The sequence below is a fragment of the Ipomoea nil genome, unplaced genomic scaffold, assembly GCF_001879475.1.
Source record: "Ipomoea nil cultivar Tokyo-kokei standard unplaced genomic scaffold, Asagao_1.1 scaffold3030, whole genome shotgun sequence".
Taxonomy (NCBI): domain Eukaryota; kingdom Viridiplantae; phylum Streptophyta; class Magnoliopsida; order Solanales; family Convolvulaceae; genus Ipomoea; species Ipomoea nil.
In genome coordinates this window covers 932,601-956,009 of record NW_017619458.1, presented here as the reverse complement: position 1 = coordinate 956,009, position 23,409 = coordinate 932,601, and the positions used below count along the sequence as shown (strand labels likewise).

The window sequence follows — 23,409 nt, the reverse complement described above, 5'->3', positions numbered from 1 at the left end:
ATTCTGATTTATGATGCTTGTACTAAAAGACTTAAAAACCAAGGGATCTAAAGTACATTTGGCTCATCAAAACTTACAAAAATATTCCTATCAAAAAGTCATAAAAAATTAATAATACAAAATTATATATATGTGTGTAAATCTCAGAATTAATTAATACAAAGTATTTAAAAGTCATTAGAAAATATAACAAGCACAATTTGCCACCTAAATAAATCTGCACACACCCAAGAGTTAAACCCTGGCTTCTTACACAAATAACACGTGGGCCTTACCACTTGATCTAATCATCATTTGTTAACTGTTTCTATTTTTATTATACTTATACTAAAACTTGTACTATATCTACATATATACGTACAAGGGTTATATATGGGGTGGGGGTGGGGTGAGTGGGAGCAGCTGCCCCCATGCTGGGTCCGCCCCTGTATCCATGGGGGTATCAAAGGAAACATGGGTGTGCAGTACGGATTTCATCAGATGGCTATCGGAGAGGCAACAAGTCAAAGTACGCAAGACTGACGCCTCCGATGAGTCCAAGAAAAGACTCTTTACGGATAGCAAATAATCATCAGCTACTAATCCAACGCGTCCTCCGCCACTGCTGGACAACAAGAAGCAGCAGCTACTTCAGCCGTCGGGTTCGTCGTGCTCGCTGCTGGCGGCTGCAGTTTCCGGCGTGTCGATGGAGAGTATGATAGAGCAAAAGCTGGTGAACGCGGTGTAAACATGCCAGCTCACTTCGAACGGGACGTCGGCAAGTATATTCGCATTTGGGAAACGTGTTTCTTGTATAATACGAGACGTGCGCTTCCCAAATGCAAATTACAAATACACTACAACCACATTTGGGAAACACGGTTATAGTATTTTATACGCATTGGCATTTATTTCGACGGCGTTTAGGAAATGTGATTTTCAGCCTAACCGTGTTTCTCAAACTCGATTTTTCCTTGACCGTCCAAAATTAGTCAGCGTCCTATTTTTGTCCAACACCAAGGGAAAATGCCTATAACAGTTAATTTCCCCTGCTGATGCTGTGAGGCAGTATCTATGGCTGTTTGAGGAACACAATGTTCATGAATTCCTAGTTCTTGCTGGAGATCATTTGTATTCAGTGGAGGCCGTGTTCATTCTCTATGCATGTTAAGGATATATGTGGCTGACATATTTTGTATATAATAAATCTAGTTGCATTCCTTTTATGTAGCATTGTTAGACTGGTTGTTACAACAACCTGCTAACTACTCACTATCTTCTCTCCCTTGTATGCTATTTAAAGCTGGTTGTTTTACATCAATAATATCAGTTAAGTGCATAATCTATTATGGTATCAAGAGCCTAATTTCTCCCATGAAGTTTTTTTTTCTCCTTCCCCTTCCAAATGGCTTCCGCTACTACAACCACAATAATCTAATTAAATGCCCCAACACACTTCCCAATTAAACTCATAACCATGAATTTCCCGGTGTGGAGGCGTCAAATTCATGCCACACTTGTTGGGTTTAATCTCTTTGGCTATGTTGATGGTACAACCAAGGAACCAGCCAAATTCACTGATCCTGCTCAAACTTCTATCAACCCGGCTCATTTAGCTTGGTATCATCAAGACCAAGTTATTGTCAGTGCTCTACTTGGGAGCTGTACTGACACCATACAGCCCCTTATCTCCTCGGCTACGACATCCCATGATGCGTGGCAACATTTTGTTGCTAATTACGTCAGTGCCTCACGAGGACGTATCATATCCCTCAAGGCTAAACTCACGAGGAATCCGCGAGGGTCTCGGTCCATCACCACTTATCTCAATGACATGCGAGCCATAGCTGATGATTTAGCGTTGGCTCAGTGTCCCGTACCTGACGAAGGTCTAATCGTCTATGTATTGACTCAGCTAGGCGAGGATTACAGTTCCATCACATCGGCCATCCGCGTTCATGAGAAGCCTCTTTCTTTTGGCGAGTTGGCAGATGTGCTGACTGACCATGAACGCCAATTGACAGACACAGATGCTTTGCATCAGTCCTTTTTTACTACTAATGTTACTCAACGCACCTCGTCACTTCCGCGACGCAACCACCAGTCCAACACCAACCGGAGGGCCCGCAATAATAACAATCATTATGGCTCCAATCGGCAACAAGGGGAACACAATCGCTCAGGTATTGTCTGTAAGTTTTGTTATCTTACGGGTCATGAAACAAGGGTGTTTCGCAAGCTAGCCTGATTTTTAAAGGAGCATGATGTTCCTCCTGTGCAATCCTATGTATCTCCTACAGCCAATTCAATGACTAGGGCTTCTCCTCCCTGGACGTTTGATAGTGGGGCGTCGCACCATGTGACACCAAGTCTCGCTCCTCTGCAGACTTTCGCCGAGTATAGTGGATCGGATGAAATACGTCTCGGTGACGGTAATTCCTTACAAATATCCCATATTGGCCAATCTGTCATTCCCACTCCTTCTAATGTTCTCATTCTAGATAATGTCTTGCGTGTCCCACAGTTACACACTAATTTAGTTTCTATTTCCCAGTTATGCAAGACTAATCATGTGTCTGTTGAATTCTTTGATTCTCATTTTCTGGTCAAGGAACTTCGAACGGGGATTCCGCTGCTACGGGGAGTGAACATTAATGGTGTCTATTTTGGACCAGTTGCCTCTCACCCAACAGTTCATGCTACGCAGTTGGCTTGTTTGTCTTAGTGGCACCAACAACTTGGCCACCCGTCGAATAAGGTGTTGCAACTTGTGTTGCAACACTGTAATGTTCCAGTTTCCATGTCATCTCTGCGAAAATTTTACTGTTCTTCCTGCAATGTTCATAAAAGTCATAAACCGCCATTTTCTAAAAATACACTTGTTAGCACTAAACCTTTGCAACTTGTTTATACTGATGTGTGGGGACCTACTGAGAACTCTATTGATGAATTTCGCTATTATGTCATTTTTGTAGACCACTTCTCAAAATACATTTGGTTGTACCCCATGAAACGTAAATCGGATGTGTTTACAATATTCATTCAGTTCAAACAGCTAGTGGAAAAATATTTTAGCCTGTCAATTATTTCTGTTTACTCAGATAATGGGGGCGAGTTCATGAGACTTGGGCTATTTTTTAATACTCACGGTATCCCTCATTTCACCACCCCGCCACACACTCCTGAGCACAATGGTGTCGCAGAGCGACGACACAGGCATGTCGTGGAAACTGGCATGTCTCTTCTTTACTCCGCGTCTTGCCATCCTCATACTGGACCTACGCCTTTCAGACAGCCGTATATCTTATTAACCGGCTCCCTACTCCAATTTTAGGTAATCAATCCCCATTTTATGTCTTGTTCCAACAATTGCCTAATTATGCCAAGTTACAACCCTTTGGTTGCCTGTGTTTTCCATGGTTGCGTCCCTATAACACCAAGAAACTACAACCAAAGTCACGTCCATGTATTTTCCCTGGCTACTCGAACACCCAATCCGGTTATAAATGCCTAGATTTTGGTTCGAATCGTATTTATGTATCTAGGCATGTTAGATTTGTGCCCCATGTGTTTTCTTATAACGATTTGCAGAAGTCATCTACCAACTTACCTTCTGCTTCTAATGCTTCAGAATCACGTCATATATTGTGTAAGTCGTCTCCTTTGTCTACACAGGTACAACCCGTGGGTGTTCCAACACAGGTTCCAAAACTCGTTCCAACACCAGTTCAAAGTCCAGTTCCAACTCCGATTCCATGTCCAGTTCCAACTCCAGTTCCAACACCAATCCAACACCATGCATCGGAGGTCCTCCAAGGCAGGTTGGCCGATGATGATATTGTGGGCGTAGCTGATTTTCACCACCACGAACTCCACCTCCCACTTTTTGACGTGCGGCAGGGTGCCGATTTGTACCTTGAGGGTGATGGAGCCCTCTGTTTCGATGGAGTCCCTGGTAAAACCAGATAGCGGGGTCCGTACCGGGGAGAGCTGCTTCCGGGATAGCCCGAGTTGGGTGAAAGTGTCATAATACATGACGTTCACGGAGCTCCCCGTATCCACCAGTACGCGGTGGACGATGATGTCCTTGATCTCCGGCCTAATTACCAACGCGTCTCGATGGGGCAGGGGGCCATCCGGGAGGTCGTCGTCGGTGAACGTTATGGGCTCCCAGCGTGTCCTCTTCTCATGGGGTGCTCGTACAACCTCCCCCATGTATAGGCTCCGCGCCCACCACTTCCTCTCAACGGGCGTGTCTCCTCCCTTCGGGCCGCCAAAGATGACGTGGATGACTTTCTTCTTTGGCAGGCTGTCTGGCTCGATCTCCTCGTCCTCCGTGAGTTGGCCAAGCTCCCTCTTGCGCGGGGCAGAGGCGGATGGCCCGGCGCCGTCCTTCTTCTTCCGAGCGTTGTCGGGGCCTTTAGCGTGGTCCTGCCCGAATCTCTTCACATATTGGCCTAGGTATCCCCGTTGGATGAGCTCTTCGATCTGCCTCTTGAGGACCATACATTCGTCTGTGTCATGCCCGCGCTACCGATGGAAACGACAGTACTTCTTCGGGTCGGCCTTGGGGGAGATCTTCAAGCACTCCTCGGGGAACGAAATGATGCTCATGTCCTCCGCGTGGTCCAAAATGACGCTCATGGGCTGTGTCAGCGAAGTCAGGTGTCGTAGTGGGGCTAGACGGGGACCCCGATCACGGCGTGATCGCGAAGGGCGACGGTCCTCTTGAGGTTAAGGCACCTTGTTGCCCTGGCCCCGACCTTCCTCCTCCTCTTTCTTCCTCTTCTCCATTGCCTTGGCATTGGCGTACCGCGCGACGCGGTCCATCAGCTCTGTGTACGTCTTTGGCTCGTTCCGGACGAGGTCGCTGTGGAAAGGACCAAACCTGAGGTTGTTGGTGAAGAATGGGATGGCGGACCTTTCGTCGAAATTGGTCACCCCCATGGCCTCCTTCTTCCACTTACTCAATTACTCCGTCAAGGTCTCTGACTTGTGCTGCTTCAGGTAGCACAGGTCGGCGAACTGTTTCCTTCGTTGTATGCTACCCACGAAATGCGACATGAACTTCTTAGCTAGGACGGCAAAAGTGGGGATGGACTTCCCCGGCAAGGACTCGAACCAGCCTTGGGCCTGGCCATCGAGGGTTGTGCAGAAGCCGCGACACATGGTTGCGCCATTGACGCCCGTCATCATCATGACTGCCTTGTACCTGTTGAGATGATCCCGTGGGTCAGTCGCCCCCGTGTAGGGTTTGATGGCCGGGAATCGGAAGTCCCGAGGCAGGGGCTCGGCCATGATGTCCTCCGTGAAAGGTGTGGCCAGGGCGTCCCGAGGCTCCGGTGACTCGTCGCGTGCCTCCATTTTGCACTGCAACTCGCACATCTACCTGCGCAACTATTCCATCTCGTCGCGCTGGGCGCTCGGAGGTCGGCCTCTGGTCTCCCCTGAGTGCTCCATTGGTGGGGTCGGCTCCCGTGGCCCCGGAACACGAGGTTCGTGGCTCCGGGACCTCCGTGAGCACGACGACTCCGCCTTTTTGGCGTTGGTGGCCGGCCTCGGCCCTAGGCGGTCTCGCGCCGGCACACGCGGGCCCAACCGCCCGAGCGCGGATGTGGTCCGGGTCGGCCGAGTCTGCCTCTCCCCATGATCAACATGCATTATGATCAACATGAAATCTAAACTTTTTAATTCTCTTGAACCAAGAAGTATGCTGGGTTGTGAAACAAGGAATGCTTTTTAAGTCTATGTATAAGACAGTTAATTGGTTTAGGCATAGCAAATCCTCAAATGGTGCAATTGCCTCAATTGTATTCATAGTTCCCCATTGGATACCACTATCTTCCATATTCAGAAACTCCAGCTTATGTAACTTGCAAAATTTTCCAATCAGAATTTCTCTCAGCTGAAGGGTACTATCTAGAAGTAATATCTTTAAATTTGTAAGTTTTTCAAAACCGGCTGGGAATTTAGTTATAGGAGTAAAACTATAATCAAGTATTTGAAGTTTTCCTAGAGCTTCAAGGGGAGGCAACTCATGTAGTAAATAGCAGTGTCTTAAAATGAGAGCTCGAAGTTCAAGAAGTTGAAGAAGAGAGTTAGGTAATAACATGATATTGCTTTTACTTAGGTCCAAAGTTGTTAACATTTGGAATCCTTGTAAAAATGAGTTAGGAACTTCATGAATGCTCCAGTTACCTAGCAGAAACAAAGTTGTTGTTTCTGGACATTGTATGCTGCAGTCTGGCAAATATGCTATTTTGCTATGCATAAAAGATACTCTCTTCACTTTGTCAGAACAACTAAATAGTTGCTGTGAGATCTGCATCTCGGTAGTTCCAGAATTGATAATAGATTTGCACCAGTCTTCTGAAGATTTCGCTATCCATACCCCAACATCACGAACTACATCATGCATCTTCACTTTATCAATGCCCCGCATCTTCACTTTATCAATGCCTACTGCGCACTTTTCTAACAAACAAGAGCTTATTAAGCAGTCAACAATGCGTTTAACATCATTTTGTAATTGCTCATAGTTTTGTTGCCCATCAAGTAAACCTTCAGCTAGCCAATATTGGACTAGTCTATCAGTATCAATTTCAAAGTCCTCCGGATACAAGCAGCAAAACAAAAAGCAAGATTTCAACTGCTCACCTCTTAAAGAATCATAGCTCCACTTGAGCAGTTTATAGACCTTTTCTTCAACCCCACGAATCTTAGTGGGCTCTGCTTTCTGCAAGGCGTATAATGCACCTTTCCACAGTGCAACCTCTGTCTTTTTCCTCAATGACGCCTCTACTGTGATTAGTGCTAGGGGCAATCCATTGCATTCCTCAACGATGGCCTTTGCCAACGGCTTAATTTGGTCATCGTTAACCATTTCTTCCCCCACTTTCTGAGAAAATAACTCCCAAGCTTCTTCATCACTCAAACCACCTATTTCGAACTCAATATGAGTAGACATTTCTTGGCATACATGAAAATTTCGAGTGGTTAGTATGACCTTGCTACCAATATCGTCTTCAAGTGGAGGAATACCTACAGCATTCAGATCAACTCCTTCCCATATATCATCAAGAATTAAGACAAATCTTTTTCCCTTAAGTTTGTTGTACAAACGATTGGCTGCGCTCTCTTCACTCTCTTCTTTATCCACTGGCAAAAGCAATTGCTTAGCGATTTTTGATTGGATGATTTCTACAGTTGCATTCCGAGACACAACAACCCATATTACAATGTCGAAATCCTTTTTTGTTGGGTCCTTACTGAACTCATTGTTCACATTCTTGACTAAAGTAGTTTTACCCACACCTCCCATGCCCCATACCCCAATCATCTTAGCCTTTTCATTTCTCAGCAGCAAATCCTTCATCTTCTCCAAATTTCTTGCTGCTGTTGCTTGACCTTGGAATAATGTTGCTTGGGGAATATACTCAACTGTATTAGGCACAGGATTAACCCCCACTATCTTGTTCTCAAAGGCTCTGCCATCTCCAATCAGTTGTTTAACTTTCACCCGCCTTTCGCTATACTGTTGCTCAATCGGCAATCCAGTGAACACTTGCAACCAGAGGCACCATTAGTATTGCCATTCCGTGTGATAATTGACCGCACAGAATCAAATTCATTCTGCAATTTTTCAACCCTCTTCAACCAATCATGCACTTGAGTTCTTGGTAAGTGTTGCTGCAGCTCATCATCATCTAGGAGTTGCTTCAGTTCCAATAGAGCTTCCATGTTTTTCTCAAAATCCTTGTAATTTGAATGGATCTTGAAAACATTCTTCATCCTAACATAGATGGATCCGAACAGAAATCTAAAAGGCTCGGTTAGAGCTGAACCAACAATTGCCCCCACCACTTCCATGTCAAAGTACCGAATACAAAAGAAATTCAAGATTTACTGGAAAAATTCAGACTTTTTTTTTTTAAAAGTGAAACTCACCGGAGAATGATTATGCAAGACAAAGACTGCAGTAGTCTTACTGAAGAATGCATCTCCCAAAACTTTACTTGGGCGACACTGTGACAGCGCTTTGAAGGGGGAAAATAAAAGTCAACCAGAAAAATATATTTATATAAAAATATTTTCTTCGAAAACCAAAAGACAAGTCAATAAATCTCATAAGTAGTTAATATGATTGGCTTAATTATATTTTTTTTTTTAAAAGACAATTATTATTATTATTATTATTACTAGTAATTGTCTCGTGCGATGCACGAACTATTATTAATTTAACAAATTTACCAATTAAATTTTTGGCACCTCTGAATTAGCAAAGAAAGTAATGGTTGTGGAAACGTACTTGAGTTGTTGAGCTCAGAATTAATTTGATTAAAAATGTAAGTATAATATACAATGTAATATTTAATATTTTTAAAAGTTTAATTATGCTATTATTATGTTGATTTTTTTTTTAAAACTACTGACTCTATTACATTGTAGTATCTATTCGTACATACTTTTTCAACTTGTTGAAACAAAAAGAGTCAACATCGCATTCACTGAGGCTCAATCTCATGACCTCCCATATGGGAAAGTCAGTACATGTCATTTGAGTTTAAAGTTTATTGTTACTTGTATTATTATTTGAATGTGAAATAACTACTTTAATTATATAACTAACATTTTTTTTTTTGAAAGTTACTGGCTCTATTACATTGTAGTATCTGTTCATATACTTTCTCAACCTACTGAAACACAAAGAACCAATAACGCCTCCACTGAGGCTCGAACTCATAATCTTCCAAATGGAAGTCCAACCCGGGTACCATTAGACCACATAGTCCTGGTTAATTATATAACTAACATATTTAAATAAAACTTGTAAATAAAATAATAGGCGATATTTGTCGAAAATCTCCACCAAAAACTTATTCATTTGAAAAAGATTATTTTTGTAAGAACTATATTTATTTTATATCTAATTTCTCCTCTTCATATATGTTGAGTCAAATTAATTATAATTGAGGTTTAAATGAATATATACACAAGTTATATTAAATATAAAATTTACCTATAAATTTGAACACAATAAACTTTTTTCCATACTTCATTATGTTTTAACATATATACAGATAGATATAGAGATAGAGATAGATGTATAATAAAAAAATATAATTTATAAAATATAAATACACATAATAACTTCAAAAATATATGTATAAATACATCTATCCACATAATTAATGCATTCACACTTTGGAGGAAAAATTTTGTGGCTAGATTATGTTTTATTATCTAAAAACATAATAAGTGTGGATGAAGGTTATACCCTTCATTTATGTCTGTTTTTTTTCGTTAAGTTTTATGATACATTATGCTATAAATGTTGTACTATATAATATTTTGGACAAACATACCCCTACCGTTATAACTTCCGTTATCTTTTCCACTATTGCTACCATGCACAAGCATCCACCATATATTTTCTTATTTTTAATAATAATAATAATAATAATATACACATTATATATTGGAGTTATATGTTAGTTATTTCTTAAAATATAAATATTAAATTTATAGAAATGTTTTATGTTATCATTATTATTTACAATAATTTAAATATCTAAAATCTAAATAAATTAAAAATTAGGCACCTAGATTAGGCACATGTTCTTCCATCTCATCTAGTACGCTGTTAAATCAATCTTCTCAGATTAGAGTGCGAGAATGTTGAAGTGAAGGCAGTCTAAATAATTAAAATAAAATCATATAAGCAACACTCTAATTAACTAGTGGCATGACAATAATTAAAAAGAAAAAAGAAAAAAATAAAACCTATACTACACCCTAAATCCCCTTTAAAAAATCATTTAGTAAATACTAATTCTGGTCTGACGAATATTAGTAAAATGACAATTTTTGTTCAAATGTTAATTCCTATCAATTTTTATTTATGACTATTGTTTTAGTACCAATTTTCATCCGCGATTATTATTTTAGTGTCAAAATTCATCACGCTAGTCACACCTCCCTAGACATGCCGAAATGTAAAAATTTTAAAGGTATTTTATCCTTTTCAACTTAATGTCTCAATTTGAACATGAATAAAGGCATTTATAAGTCCTAATATCTTTCTCAATTCGCATTTCTCCTCCTAATCCTACCTTAATTTGAAGAGGAGAACTGTGAATAGAAGGGTTAATTTTTTTTTTTATTATTATTAATGCTCAAATTGGGATCTTAACTTGAAAATGACGAAAAATATCCTTAATAATTTTATATTTCCACATGTCGTAAACGATGGGGTGACCAGTGTGATGAATTTTGACAATAAAATAATAGTCGTTGATGAGATTTTATACTATTATTAAAAATAAAAGGGACAAAGTACAAATAAGCCACTGAACTATTTGAGAAACATCAATTAAGCCATCGAACTCAAATAATCCTCAAATAAACCATTAAACCCCGAAAAAAGAGCAAATAAGCTATTAAACCCGGGAAGAAAAAAATAACATTTTTAACAAGTTAACTCCCGTTTTTTGTTGACTGAATGGCCAAATGTTTATTTTATTTACGTTTCTTCTTATTATTATTAATTTAATATTATCCACTTGGATAGTATTATATTTTAAAGTAATTATAATTAAAATAGTTTTGTCTTAACTTGGCGAGATTTGATTAATTTATTTATTATTTTTCACTGGATCTTCTCTTTAAAAAATAATATATAAATAAATAAATTATATCTAGACTAGACAAAACTATTTTAATTATAATTACTTTAAAATATATTAGTATGCAATGTATTATAATAAAAAAAAAGTAAGTAAAATAAACAATTGGCAATTCAGTCAGCAAAAACCTGAAGTTAACCTGTTAAAAATGTTGATTGCTCTTTTTTTTGAGGTTCAATAGATTATTTGAGGGTTATTTGAGTTTGATGGATTAATGGATGTTTTTCAAATAGTTTAGTGGCTTATTTGTACTTTATCCCAAAACAAAATCCTTCTTTATTGCATTCCCGCCCAAACAATAAAAAAGAAATAATAATAAGTAATCCTTATTAAGTAATTTCCGTTTCCTTTTATATGATAATCATAATACTTATTAAGGAAAAATAATAATCAGTCAATTAAGGAATAATAATACTTATTAAAAAAAATCTTCTTTTTTAATTTTTCGCCCAAACATTTAATACAATTCTAAATTAATCGGTTATTAATAATTTAAATTAATATTACAGTACAAATACTTTCCTATCCATAATACAAATTCTACTTATTATATTACAGAATCTCCAAATAATATATTAGATTTGTTTATAATTTTATCTTTAATTTTATTATATAAACTTATTAAGGAATAATAATACTCCCTCTGTCTCATTTTAGGAGGCTCGACAAAATTTTAAATTGTTAACTACTAACACTTTGAAGTAATTTGAAAATGAAGTAAAACCAACCAATAACCCCTTCAACTTGAACAAAAAAAATGATAGAGATACTCTTATGATAATTTCAAACCAATCATGATGCACCACTCCAGGGGTCCAGGTGTATGTGTTTTATATTGTGAGTTTTTGTGTCTTGTGTTATGAAATTTTGTACCTGAAACAAATTAGTTGTTGTATCTTAATTTTGTGCATATGAATATAAATTTTGTACGTATATCAGGTTTGAAAATAAGTAAGTATATAATATATGTATGTGTCTTATGTTGTGATTTTAATTTGTATGTCTTTGTGTTATGAAATTTTATACCTTAAGTGTATAAACTTTGTACCCAGGGCCGGTCTTATCATTTTATAGGCACAGGGCAGGACAAAAAAATGGGCCTCGATTAATATATATTTCATGCCTAAAATTTAAATTAAATAAAGAAAAATTATGAATATCAATAACTTTAAATAAGATTAACAAGTTTTTAACAATTTTACATACACAATAATAATCATTGAAAAAAATTCTAGGTGCTTTCCTTAATGCAAAATAATAAATAATCGTATAAGTGCCTTCATAAATAAACAATTATTATATTTTTATAAAGATGAATAAATAATTTAAAATCGAGTAAACTTATAAACAATAACATTGTTATCATAATTAATAATAAATTAATTATTATTAAAATTTTATAAAACAATAATTACAGTGAAGCTAAAAATTTTTTTTGACTAGGAGCAAGAAATTAAAATATTTCAAAACGCAATAAAAAAAATGCAAAAAGATATGAAACATAATTATCTAGATAAAATAGTTTGAACATAAATCATATTATTTTTTTTGGTGTAAACATAAATCATATTATAAATCACACATCTTCTATATTATTTATATGATTTTTATAAATATTTTTTCTTTTAAATACATAAATTTCAAATCTTTTTAGAATAATTTTAATATAATGACACATGATAGAAGCTTCTATATTACATTGATGGGATATTCATAAAAAGGTACGGAGTAAATTATCTTTTATTTTTTTTTATAATTCAATCTCAAAATATATCATATAACCCCCTCCGTCCTATTTTCACATGTCTTGTTTGGTTGACATGAGTTGATTGAACTTTTTTTAATTCAATTTTTTATAATATGTTTAGTATAAGTATATAAAAATTTATAAATTTACAAACTGCATTAGAAATTTAATATAAAAATTTATATATTTAATATAAAAAATTTTCATAATATGTTTAGTATAAATATATGAAAATTTATATATTTAAAAACTACATTAAAAATACTACTCCGTATTAAACACAAAAAATCAATAAAAATAATTTTTTAAAAGATACATTAGAATATAAGCAAAGAAGTAAAGTTGAGGAATTCTAAAATGTAGAGGGAAGGTTTGGATCACCGGCCTTTAATTAAATGAGGTTAAAATTCAAATATCCAAGCTAATTCACCTTAGTATAAAATATATGTATTTAAATTACTTATACTCAATACATATATACTATATATATAAGAGATAGGATGGGGCCCTCCCCCAAACATGGGCCCTGGGCAAGGCCCAGCCTGCCCTTGCCCCAGGGCCGGCCCTGTTTGTACCCCATCGTTAATTCATAATAAGACGTGAACCTTAGCTTGATCTATGACCACGTAGAATTTGTTGTGTTTTGAGGGTAGACAATGTGGACGATAGAAGCAGAAAAGAAACGAAGAAATTTGAGGTGTGCGAATAGGAAGCAACACTATTTTTCGGAAAGCGACTCAAAACAAACGAGCACTGTTGTTGAATATGCATGGCCTATATAAAGGCTCAGCTCCAAACCGGCCAAGTCCAAGAGGAACTGTAGGTGAAAAGGAATGTTACAAGATAGCATTGATGATATATATTGTGCCTCCTAGGCACACCAGTCTTTGCATTTGAAACTACCATGAATGCGAATCCCCAAGCTCCGCGTCATCCTCCACAAGCTCCACGTGACCACGTCTTTCACCGCCACCCACTTGAATAGGGTTTAAATTTAGTGGCCCCTGGGTTATTCTTTCAATTTAGCGGCCAAATTACCTATGACTACTCCGGGTGATAAGGTTGTGCATCACCCGGAGCACCCGGAGTCATAAATTAAAGATGTGTGTACACGCGCATGCGTCACGTGCGTGCGACGTGCTTGCGACATGCGTGCGTGTGCCCAATTCTTTGTAAACTAAACTAAATACTCTCTCAGTGACCATTCCCTAATCCCAATCTCACGCTAGAAAATGACAATCGTTTCGCATATGACTAACTTAGTAGTTCTATTGTTAAAAATGATTATCACTTTTATTTATTTATTCTAATTTTTTATATATTGTAATAGAGTCAGTAGTATTCAACAAAATAAAATAAAATAATAATAACTATTCCTTACCTGTAATGCTCAACAAATTGTATAAGCTTGGTAAGTTGTAACAAACTAATAAATTGAGTTGCCCACCACGTTTCCACGATTTGTTAGGATTCCTTTCTTTAATTATATAAATTGTCATTCTCTTGGCATTACATAAACATACTCAATTTCCTTACAAAACATCTTTTGTGATACTCTTACATTAGTCCACTCAATATTATTATTAATTTACTACTAGTATTTGCGCCCGTGCGATGCACGAAATAGATTTGTTGTAATATATTAAGAATATTTGGATCGGTATATAATTATTTAAGTTAGAACATCAAATATTATATAGTTCAATTGAATATACGGGTTGGATCATTTATATGTTTTTATATTATCATTGTATGAATTTAAGCAAATAATTGCTCAAATTAATAGCTAATGTGTAGATGTATGCATGTAGTGTTATAACTTTGGAGATTTTTTTATCATTGTTTAGTATTTTTTTTTTTTATAAATTATACAAATGTGTTCGTTTTCTAGCAACTCAGTTATATGAATGAATTGTTATCTTAATTCATTTGTATGGAGGATATTTTTTTTGTCTATACATATAGCAATTTTGTCATTTAAAAAATATAATATCAATGATTTTATTTACACATTGTTGAAACCTCTTTGTAGACGACATTGGTAGTAGCAACACAATCTTGTCCATCATCGTCTAGAGCTAACACCTTCAATTGATCAGGATGGGTGACTCGGTGAAAATATATAATGGTATAATATTAGTCAATTAGCGATCCTTTTATATTTTAAATAAATTAGTAATATCATATTCATTTTCAGTCAATTATTTTTTTGTATTTTTAGTCAATTAGAATATTATATGGAGTTATATTTTTACCTAATTTGTGTTCCATTTTTAATTGAGGATGTATAACATTATTATTGAAATATTTCTGTTCCATTTGTAATTTACCTTTACTATTGTTTAAAATATGCATTTACTATTTATGATGTAGAATATTATTATTGAAATATTGGCGTTCAATTTTAGTTTCCCTTCCATTTTAATTAAAATGCAATGATCTAACCATTTATTTTTTTCATATTAGTCAATTATGAATAATTTTTTATTTGCAGTCAATTATTAATATTCATTTCCTTTTAAATTTTCAATCCATTAGTAATATCATATTTATTTTCATCCAATTACTTCTCTTTTATTTTTAGTCAATTAATCAATTAGCAAACTAAAATATCAAATGCAATGATATTTTTACCAAATTTTCGTTTCATTTTTAATTGATGATTTAGAATATTATTATTGAAATATTTTCATTTCATTTTTAATTTTCGCTACATTTTTAATTTACCTTTACTATTGTTTAAAATATGTCTTTAGTATTGATGATGTAGAATATTATTATTGAAGTATTTCCTTTTCATTTTTAATTTACCTTTACTTGATAGTGTAGAATATTATTATTGAAATATTTCCATTCTATTGTTTAAAATTGTGTAAAATTTATGACATACTTGTGATTTGATGTATTATACTGTGTAATATTATTGTGAAAAATTAAAATGCAATGATCTGACCAATTTTTTTTCTATTTTAGTCAATTATGAATTTTTTCTTATTTTCAAACAATTGTTAATATTCATTTCCTTTTTCAATTAACCTAATGTTTGTTGCCAAGCACCTTGTGCTCAGATGACATGTAGTGACCTCTCTTATGTGGGAAGTCATGAGATTGAGCCTTAGTGAAGGTGTTGGTTGAGAAAATATGTTTGAACAGATACTTATTTATTTACCTAATTTTCATTCCATTTTTAATTGATAATATAGTACTTATTTATTTACCTAATTTTCATTCCATTTTTAATTGATAATATATAATATTATTGTGAAATATTTTTGTTCTTTTTTTAATTTTTCATCCTTTTTTTTTAATTTACCTTTACTATTTACTATTATTTGGGCGATAAATCAAGTAAATAGAATTTTGTTTTTAATTATATTATAAATTTTTTTTCTTTTTCTATTGTTTGGGTGTGAAAGTAAGGAAGAAGGATTTTCTTTTTAATAATGGTATAGATTCAGAATCTTTTTATATTTTCCTATTTAACTTATTATTATTAGTATTAATCAGTGACTTTCGTTTCTTTTTCTATTTTTAGTGAATTAAGGATCCTTTTATATTTTTCTATTTTAATATTAACTTTTAATTTTACTGATTATTATTAGTATTAATTATTCAGTGAATTTCATTTCATTTTCTATTTTTCGTAAATTATGAATCTTTTTTTTTTTCAATTTTTTTTGTAGGATTGCTTTTACTGTTATTTTTATTATGGCCCCTTTTTAAAAAAAAAATTCTTTCATTTTCATTGAATTAAGAATCATTTTTTATTTTCAATTTTACTGATTATTATTAGTATTAGTCAGTAAATTTCGTTTATTTTTCCATTTTCAGTGAAGTAAGGATCTTTTTTTTTCTTCATATTTTACTGCTAATTTTCTGACTGATTATTATTACTATTAATTAATTAGTGAATTCTATTTCCTTTTCTATTTCTCGTGAATTAAGAAACTTTTTTTATTATTTTTATTTTTGGTAGAATTTTCTTTTTTTACTGTTATCCTTATTATGACTCCTTTTTTTCACACCCTTACGTTTCTTTTTTCCATTTTCATTGAATTAAGACTCATTTTTTATTTTCCTATTTTACCAATTATTATTAGTCATAATCAGTAAATTCCGTTTATATTTTCATTTTTAGTGAATTAAGCATCTTTTTTTTACTGATTATTGTTAGTTTTAATTAATTAGTGAATCCCGTTTCCTTTTCTATTTTTTGTGAATTAAGGATCTTTTTTTCTATTTTACTACTAACTTTTTTACTAATTATTATTAGCATTATTAATTGGTAATTTTTTTTTATTGTTTGGGCGGGTAAGTAAGAAATGGGGGTTTTGTTTTTAAGAATAATATAGAATTTTAGTGAGTTAAGGATCCTTTTTATAGAATTCTCTTTCAATATTTAAATACATTAGCATAGTAATTACACGAAAGAAGGAAAGAAAAATTATTAGAATAATAGTATTTTCACCCGTTCGATGCACAGAATGAATTTGTTGTAATATATTAAGAATATTTGGATCAATATATAATTATTTAAATTAGAACATCAAATATTATATAGTGGAATTGAACATATGGTTTGGATTATCTATGTGTTTTGATGTTATCATTGCTTAAATTTGAGCAAATGATTGCTTAAATTAATAGCTAATGTGTAGATGTACGCATGCGGTGCTGTAATTTTGGAAATTTTATTTATCATTGTTTAGTATTTTTTTTTTATAAATTAGTCAAATGTGCTCATTCTCAAGCAACTCAGTTATAGGAATGAATTACTATCTTAATTCATTTGTATGGAAGATATATATTTTTTTGTCTAGATATATAGCAAATTTGTCATTTAAAAAAAATATCAACGATTGTATGTACAAATTATTGAAACATCTTTCGACATTGGTAGTAGCAACACAATCTTGTCCATCATCGTCTATAGCTAACACCTTCAGCCCATCATGATGGGTGACTCGAGTCAAAATATATAATGGTAGAATATTAGTCAATTAGGGATTTTTTTATATTTTAAGTTAGTTTGTAATATCATATTCATTTTCAGCCAATTATTCTTTTTTATTTTTAATCAATTAGTCAATTAGAATATCATATGCAATGATATTTTTACCTAATTTTCGTTCGAGTTTTAATTGATTATGTATAATATTATTATTGAAATATTTCCGTTGCATTTTTAATTTAACTTTATTATTGTTTAAAATATGCCTTTATTATCTATGATGTAGAATATTATTGTTGAAATATTTCCGTCAAATTTTAATTTCCATCAATTTTTAATTAAAATGCAATGATCTAACCATTTATTTTTTTCATATTAGTTAATTATAAATCATTTTTTATTTGCAGTCAACTATTAATATTCATTTCATTTTATATTTTCAGTTAATTAATAATATCATATTCATTTTCAGCCAATTATTCTTTTTTATTTTCAGTCAATTGGTCAATTAGAATATCAGATGTAGTGATATTTTACCCAATTTTTGTTCCATTTTTAATTGATGATGTAGAATATTATTATTAAAATATTTCCGTTTCATTTTTAATTTTCATTGCATTTTTAATTTAACTTTATTATTGATTAGAATATGCCTTTATTATTGATGATGTAGAATATTGTTATTTAAATATTTCCTTTTCATTTTTAATTTACGTTTACTTGATGATGTAAAATATTATTATTGAAATATTTTTGTTCCATTTTTAAAATTGTGAAAGATTTATGACATAATTATGGTTTGATGTACTATATTGTGTAATATTATTATAAAAAATTAAAATGTAATAATTTGACCATTTCCCTTTTCCATTTTAGTCAATTATGGATCATTTTTTATTTTTAGTCAATTATAAATATTTATTTCCTTTTTCAATTAACCTAATTTATGTTCATTTTTTCATTTTAAATTTTCAGTCAATTATTAATATTAAGTTATTTTTTCAATTTACCTAATTTCCATTCCATTTTTAACGGATGATGTAGAATATTATTGTGAAATATTTATGTTCTTTTTTTCCATTCTTTTTTTAAAATTTACCTTTACTATTTACTATTGTTTGGGTGGGAAATCAAGTAAATAGGATTTTATTTTTAATTATAGTATAGATTGTCTCATTTACGAATTGGTTCAATAAATCATAAATATTACCAATTGTTTGGTCACAAAATAAGCTTTATCTAATTATATCTATATTAAATTATATATATATATATATATATATATATATATATATATATATATATATTATTTAATAAATTAGAAATTATAAAAATAAAAAATGATTAAATTGTGTAAAGTATATCAGGGAATATTACGGATTATTTGCTTAAGAGGAATTACTTACTGAAAAAGATGTAGTGAATTATTTTATTAAAAGCAGCAAAAAATTGTGTATATAAATTAATAAATTAGTTGTATAAATTAAAAATGAAAAAACAGGAAATACATACTTAAAATTAGATTTCTAACTTATTTAATTTTCAGAATTTCGGAATAAATTTGTAATTTTATATAGTAAGGTAAGAATAATTCTTATGCAATATACGATTTGACAACTCAATTAATATTAAGATTTCGTGCAATGAACATGTATATCATCTTATGTACTCATTTGAACGGTAATTTATTTTTATACAGTAATTATGCATAATAAATTAATATTATGCTAATTAATAACTAATAAAATTTATTATTAATTTGACCATTATAATTAGTCTGGATGATAAAAAACATATATGAATTGGTTCAATAAATCGTAAATATTATCAATTGTTTGGTTAGAAAATAATCATTATCAAATTAAAATTGATTAATTTGACAAATTATACTTAGATAAATATTACAGATTATTTACTTATATAAAACTTTAATTGAATTATTATTTTATATTTTATAATAAGGAGAGAAAAATTTATATATATATATATATATATATATATATATATATATATATATATATATATATATATATATATATACCATATTGGTTATTGGTTATATACCATATTATGGATTTACGTCCATATGAGAATATGAAAAGAATAAAAGTACAACCTAATTAATACTACGTATTACATAATATCATACCTAATATTACTATACATAATACCATACGTAATTATTATTTTTAATACCATGCATACAATTACCACACATACTTGAATTGGTTATCAATATAGATTTCTTAAATTGGTTATAAATCATATTATGGTATTACGTCCATATGAAATAATATTAACATACATAAAATTACCATACATACTTGTTAATATTTAGATTTATTAAATTGGTTACAATTCATATTATGGTAAAATAATTCTTATGCAATATACGATTTGGAAACTCAATGAATATTAAGATTCCGTGCAATGAACATATATTCCATCACGTGTACTCATTTGACAAAAAATATGAAGGTTGGTTCAATAAATCGTAAATATTACTAATTGTTTGGTTAGAGAATAATCTTTATCAATAAAATTAAAATAATTAAATCTCTATCATATTCATATGATGTTGCTTTAGGCTTTTGTCAAGGAGCACTACTCATGATCCTCAACACATTGCCATGGCTCCAAATCCTTGTGTTACTCCTATTGGTGTTGGAAGGACTGTCACATCAGGAAAAAAAAATATTAATAGTCCAAACTCATTCAATGATGTCCCCTCTCATGCAAATGACCTGTAGATCTAGTTGCTCAGAGTCCACTAATAATCAGATGGTCAGTTTTTTTTTTCTATCACTATGAATAGTGCATTATTTAATCTTGCCCAGAGTCCAATAATAAACACCTTTTAATGGGTTGAGCAAACTCGTCCAGATTAATGATGAAGAAGATGATATATATGATCAATATAATCATAGTTTATATAATATATGTAGATAGATTTTAAATTTGACCAATGGTATATATGATTTTCTATTCTTTATTAAAAAAAAAAAAAGAGTAGAAAAAGGATACAGAGATTTACCAAATGTGTAGGTGTAGTGCAACAGCTCTTCTGGATACGCAGAGAATATGGGTCTTGTTCCTCCTCTTATTGAAGGTCCCTGTTCTCTACACCATTGCTATGCAGTTGCAGAGAATATTCCCTTAGGTTCTTCGTAACTTGGTACTGTTTGTATTGAAGAGAATGTGATGTATATATAGGTGTTTAGATATGATTAAGGGTAACATTTATGGTTTTTATTATATTACCAATTACCAATTACCAATTACCATTTACCAATTAAAATTAGAGTTACAATTTTACATTTGCTTACCAAAAAATTATATATAGATACTTAATTTATATTTGAAGAATATATTTACCTAATTTACTTTATATACAGTAATAAGTATGTCTACACATAAATGAATAATATATAATATATAATTTCAATATTTTGATAATTAATTAAATTAGAAAATTAGGATATTATATAAATGCCGCTAAGTTTTGGGAAAAAATTTATATGGTTTTTATATTATTATTATTATTATTATTATTATTATTATTATTATTATTATTATTATTATTATTATTATTATTATTATTATTTTATTATGCTTACATTATTTCATAAGATTTTTATTATACTTGAACAATAATATTTTCAATTATATTATAGAATATAATACCATACATAATATTACCAATTATGTAATATAACAATTAATAGATTTTATTTAATTTCCATTTGACATTTACTTACCAAATAAACTTTACTACAAAAGTTTTGGGGGGAAAATTTGTCAGGAGGATTTTACTTTTATATATATATAGATAATGATCTCTTTTACTATTTTACTTATTTAATTTATGCGAGCTTGTTGATAGATCCACGTATACTCCGAAATTCAGATCAATTAGTTCCATTAGATATCAGGCATTAATTTAGTCGTGTAAGTGTGTGTAAGGCAATGAGAGAAACCACAATCAATATCTGAGTGTATGCACAAGGCAAATCCAAGTCCACTGATATGTATTACACAATTCAACCTTACAATAATTTTTTAAAATTTTTTATAAATAGTTATGTTATAAAAACAATGTAAAACCAATTTCAATATAATAAGTGTTGGAAAAAATAGCTTAAAATGGCATAAAATGACATGTTAAGTTGCTATTTTTGTGGTACAATTATCAGTGGGGTCCACTTCCGATTTGGATCGGGTCAAAGTGGATTCAGATTCTTCGTAGTGAGACGAAGAGATTGATATATTGTACGCTCAAAACGGATAATGGGTGAATGAGATTAATTCTCAAAGTAAACCCATTTGAGTTGGAAAATGAAGGGAAAAGTGAGCTTTGTCCCACATTGGTTGGAAAGAGGATTTGCCCCCCTTATATACAAGAGCTCTTTTCGCCGGTACCTACGGGCACGAATGTCGTCCGAAAATTGGCTGGCCTCGAAAGTTGAAACCGAACCCTGTACGCCAACGGTCTGGAACCTGGGTGAGGTCGAAAGTTGAGACCGAACCCTGTACGCCAACGGCGTACAACGGTTCCACTGTTATGGGGGGGATTGAATTCATCGGCTGGCCTCGAAAGTTGAAACCGAACCCTGTACGCCAACGGTCTGGAACCTGGGTGAGGTCGAAAGTTGAGACCGAACCCTGTACGCCAACGGTCTGGAACCTGGGTGAGGTCGAAAGTTGGGTTCGTTCTGACTGTTATGGGGATTGAATTCATCTGTTACGAAATTAATTTTCTATTAACTCCAATTTGCTTTAACGTCAGTTTTAATTGCCATATTAAAAGCTATTTAACTCCATCTCTATATAAGAGAAGGTAGCAAGAAGCAGTTTTTTACACACAAGAGCACAAGCACTCTACACGAAACTTTGAGTTTTTTCAAGCTTCAAAATTATGCTTCTACTCCTTCTCTTTCAATTCTAAGCCTACTGTGTTCAAAATCTTGCCTTGTTCGCCGGATTCCTTGTTTGGGTGCTCGAACATTGAATCACAAGCAAGTTTTATCCTGGAAAGCCTAGGCCACGAAGCTCCTATCACTTTTGGGAGGTGACAAATAAGGTTTTAAGGAAAGAGTGATTGCTTGACTCTTGCAAAAACCCAGCTACAAACACTAGCCAAATTCTCTATCTTTCCTTCCCTTGTTTTCCAGAAAATAATAATCTTATTTTAATTTGATTATTATTTGTTTTTCTACCAACGGATCCAACAATAAGACCTTTCATTTTATACTCCATACTATGTTAAAATAAAGTCCACACACCTCTTGGGGAAAATTTTGAATTTTCAACAATTGGCACTACTCCAAGTAAAACAAATAATTCATTCATATCATATGTTAGCTAGGCAAATAATTAAAAGCGATATTTACCTCTCTGGGAAAAAAACAAAAACAAGAAAATAACAGGTACCAAATTCAAATCCTCTGGTGGGAAAAGGCACGCACTAGATGAGAATTAAACATAGCATTGTACATCACATTAAATTAAAGAAAAACATACTTGACTAGAATTTTAATGGTTTTTTTTTTCTATTTTATTTTAATTTTCTTTTTATTTGTAACAAAAAATTACCAAAAATACGTGCTCTTGGGATGACTTTGGGTTGTAGGGATGACAACGGGGTGGGCGCCGCTACCCGGACCCCGCCGGGGAATTGAAAAAACAATACAAAAATTAATTGTTTCTTGAATGTGATGTACAACAAATTAAATTGTATAAGCAAATTCCTTTTCCCTTCCTTTGAGTTTGTTAGCAACTTAGCATAAAAATGGAAAACATACCATCAATGAAGCAAGCAAGCAAGCACGTTCATGTTTTGTAACAAACAAAAAAAATTATAATGAGAGAGTAGTTATGAACATATGCTACATTGTAACAGAGTTAGTAGCATTCAAAAAAAATTATTTTGTCTTCCTTTTCAAAATAATTGAATTTAAAAAAAAACTCGACAATACAATTATATTTTGTCATGGCAACATTGAAATAAAAATATTTTTTCCTGAATTGATCACATAGTGAATAGAACT

General features: G+C 32.5%; 2 protein-coding genes across 2 annotated transcripts; one reads left to right on the top strand and one right to left on the bottom strand.

Moving 5' to 3' along the window:
- Positions 1 to 1,456: 1,456 nt before the first annotated feature.
- Positions 1,457 to 2,704, top strand: LOC109163516. The gene is made up of 2 exons (XM_019312267.1): positions 1,457 to 2,162; positions 2,280 to 2,704. The coding sequence occupies exons 1-2, from the start codon at positions 1,457 to 1,459 to the stop codon at positions 2,702 to 2,704; spliced, it is 1,131 nt and encodes a 376-aa protein (XP_019167812.1).
- Positions 2,705 to 5,629: 2,925 nt separating this feature from the next.
- On the bottom strand, positions 5,630 to 7,848 carry LOC109163515 (disease resistance protein At4g27190-like). Its single transcript, XM_019312266.1, has 2 exons — positions 7,597 to 7,848; positions 5,630 to 7,513 (listed from the first exon to the last, which is right to left on the bottom strand). The coding sequence occupies exons 1-2, from the start codon at positions 7,846 to 7,848 to the stop codon at positions 5,630 to 5,632; spliced, it is 2,136 nt and encodes a 711-aa protein (XP_019167811.1).
- Positions 7,849 to 23,409: the final 15,561 nt, after the last annotated feature.

Excerpts from the sequence above, each read along its gene's own strand:
- LOC109163516 (XM_019312267.1), top strand. The coding sequence starts at position 1,457 with ATGAATTTCCCGGTGTGGAGGCGTCAAATTCATGCCACACTTGTTGGG. Across the intron at positions 2,163-2,279 it reads AGGGGAACACAATCGCTCAG|CCAATTCAATGACTAGGGCT; the intron begins GTATTGTCTGTA and ends TATCTCCTACAG.
- LOC109163515 (XM_019312266.1), bottom strand. The coding sequence starts at position 7,848 with ATGGAAGTGGTGGGGGCAATTGTTGGTTCAGCTCTAACCGAGCCTTTT. Across the intron at positions 7,514-7,596 it reads TGCAGAATGAATTTGATTCT|TATAGCGAAAGGCGGGTGAA; the intron begins GTGCGGTCAATT and ends ATTGAGCAACAG.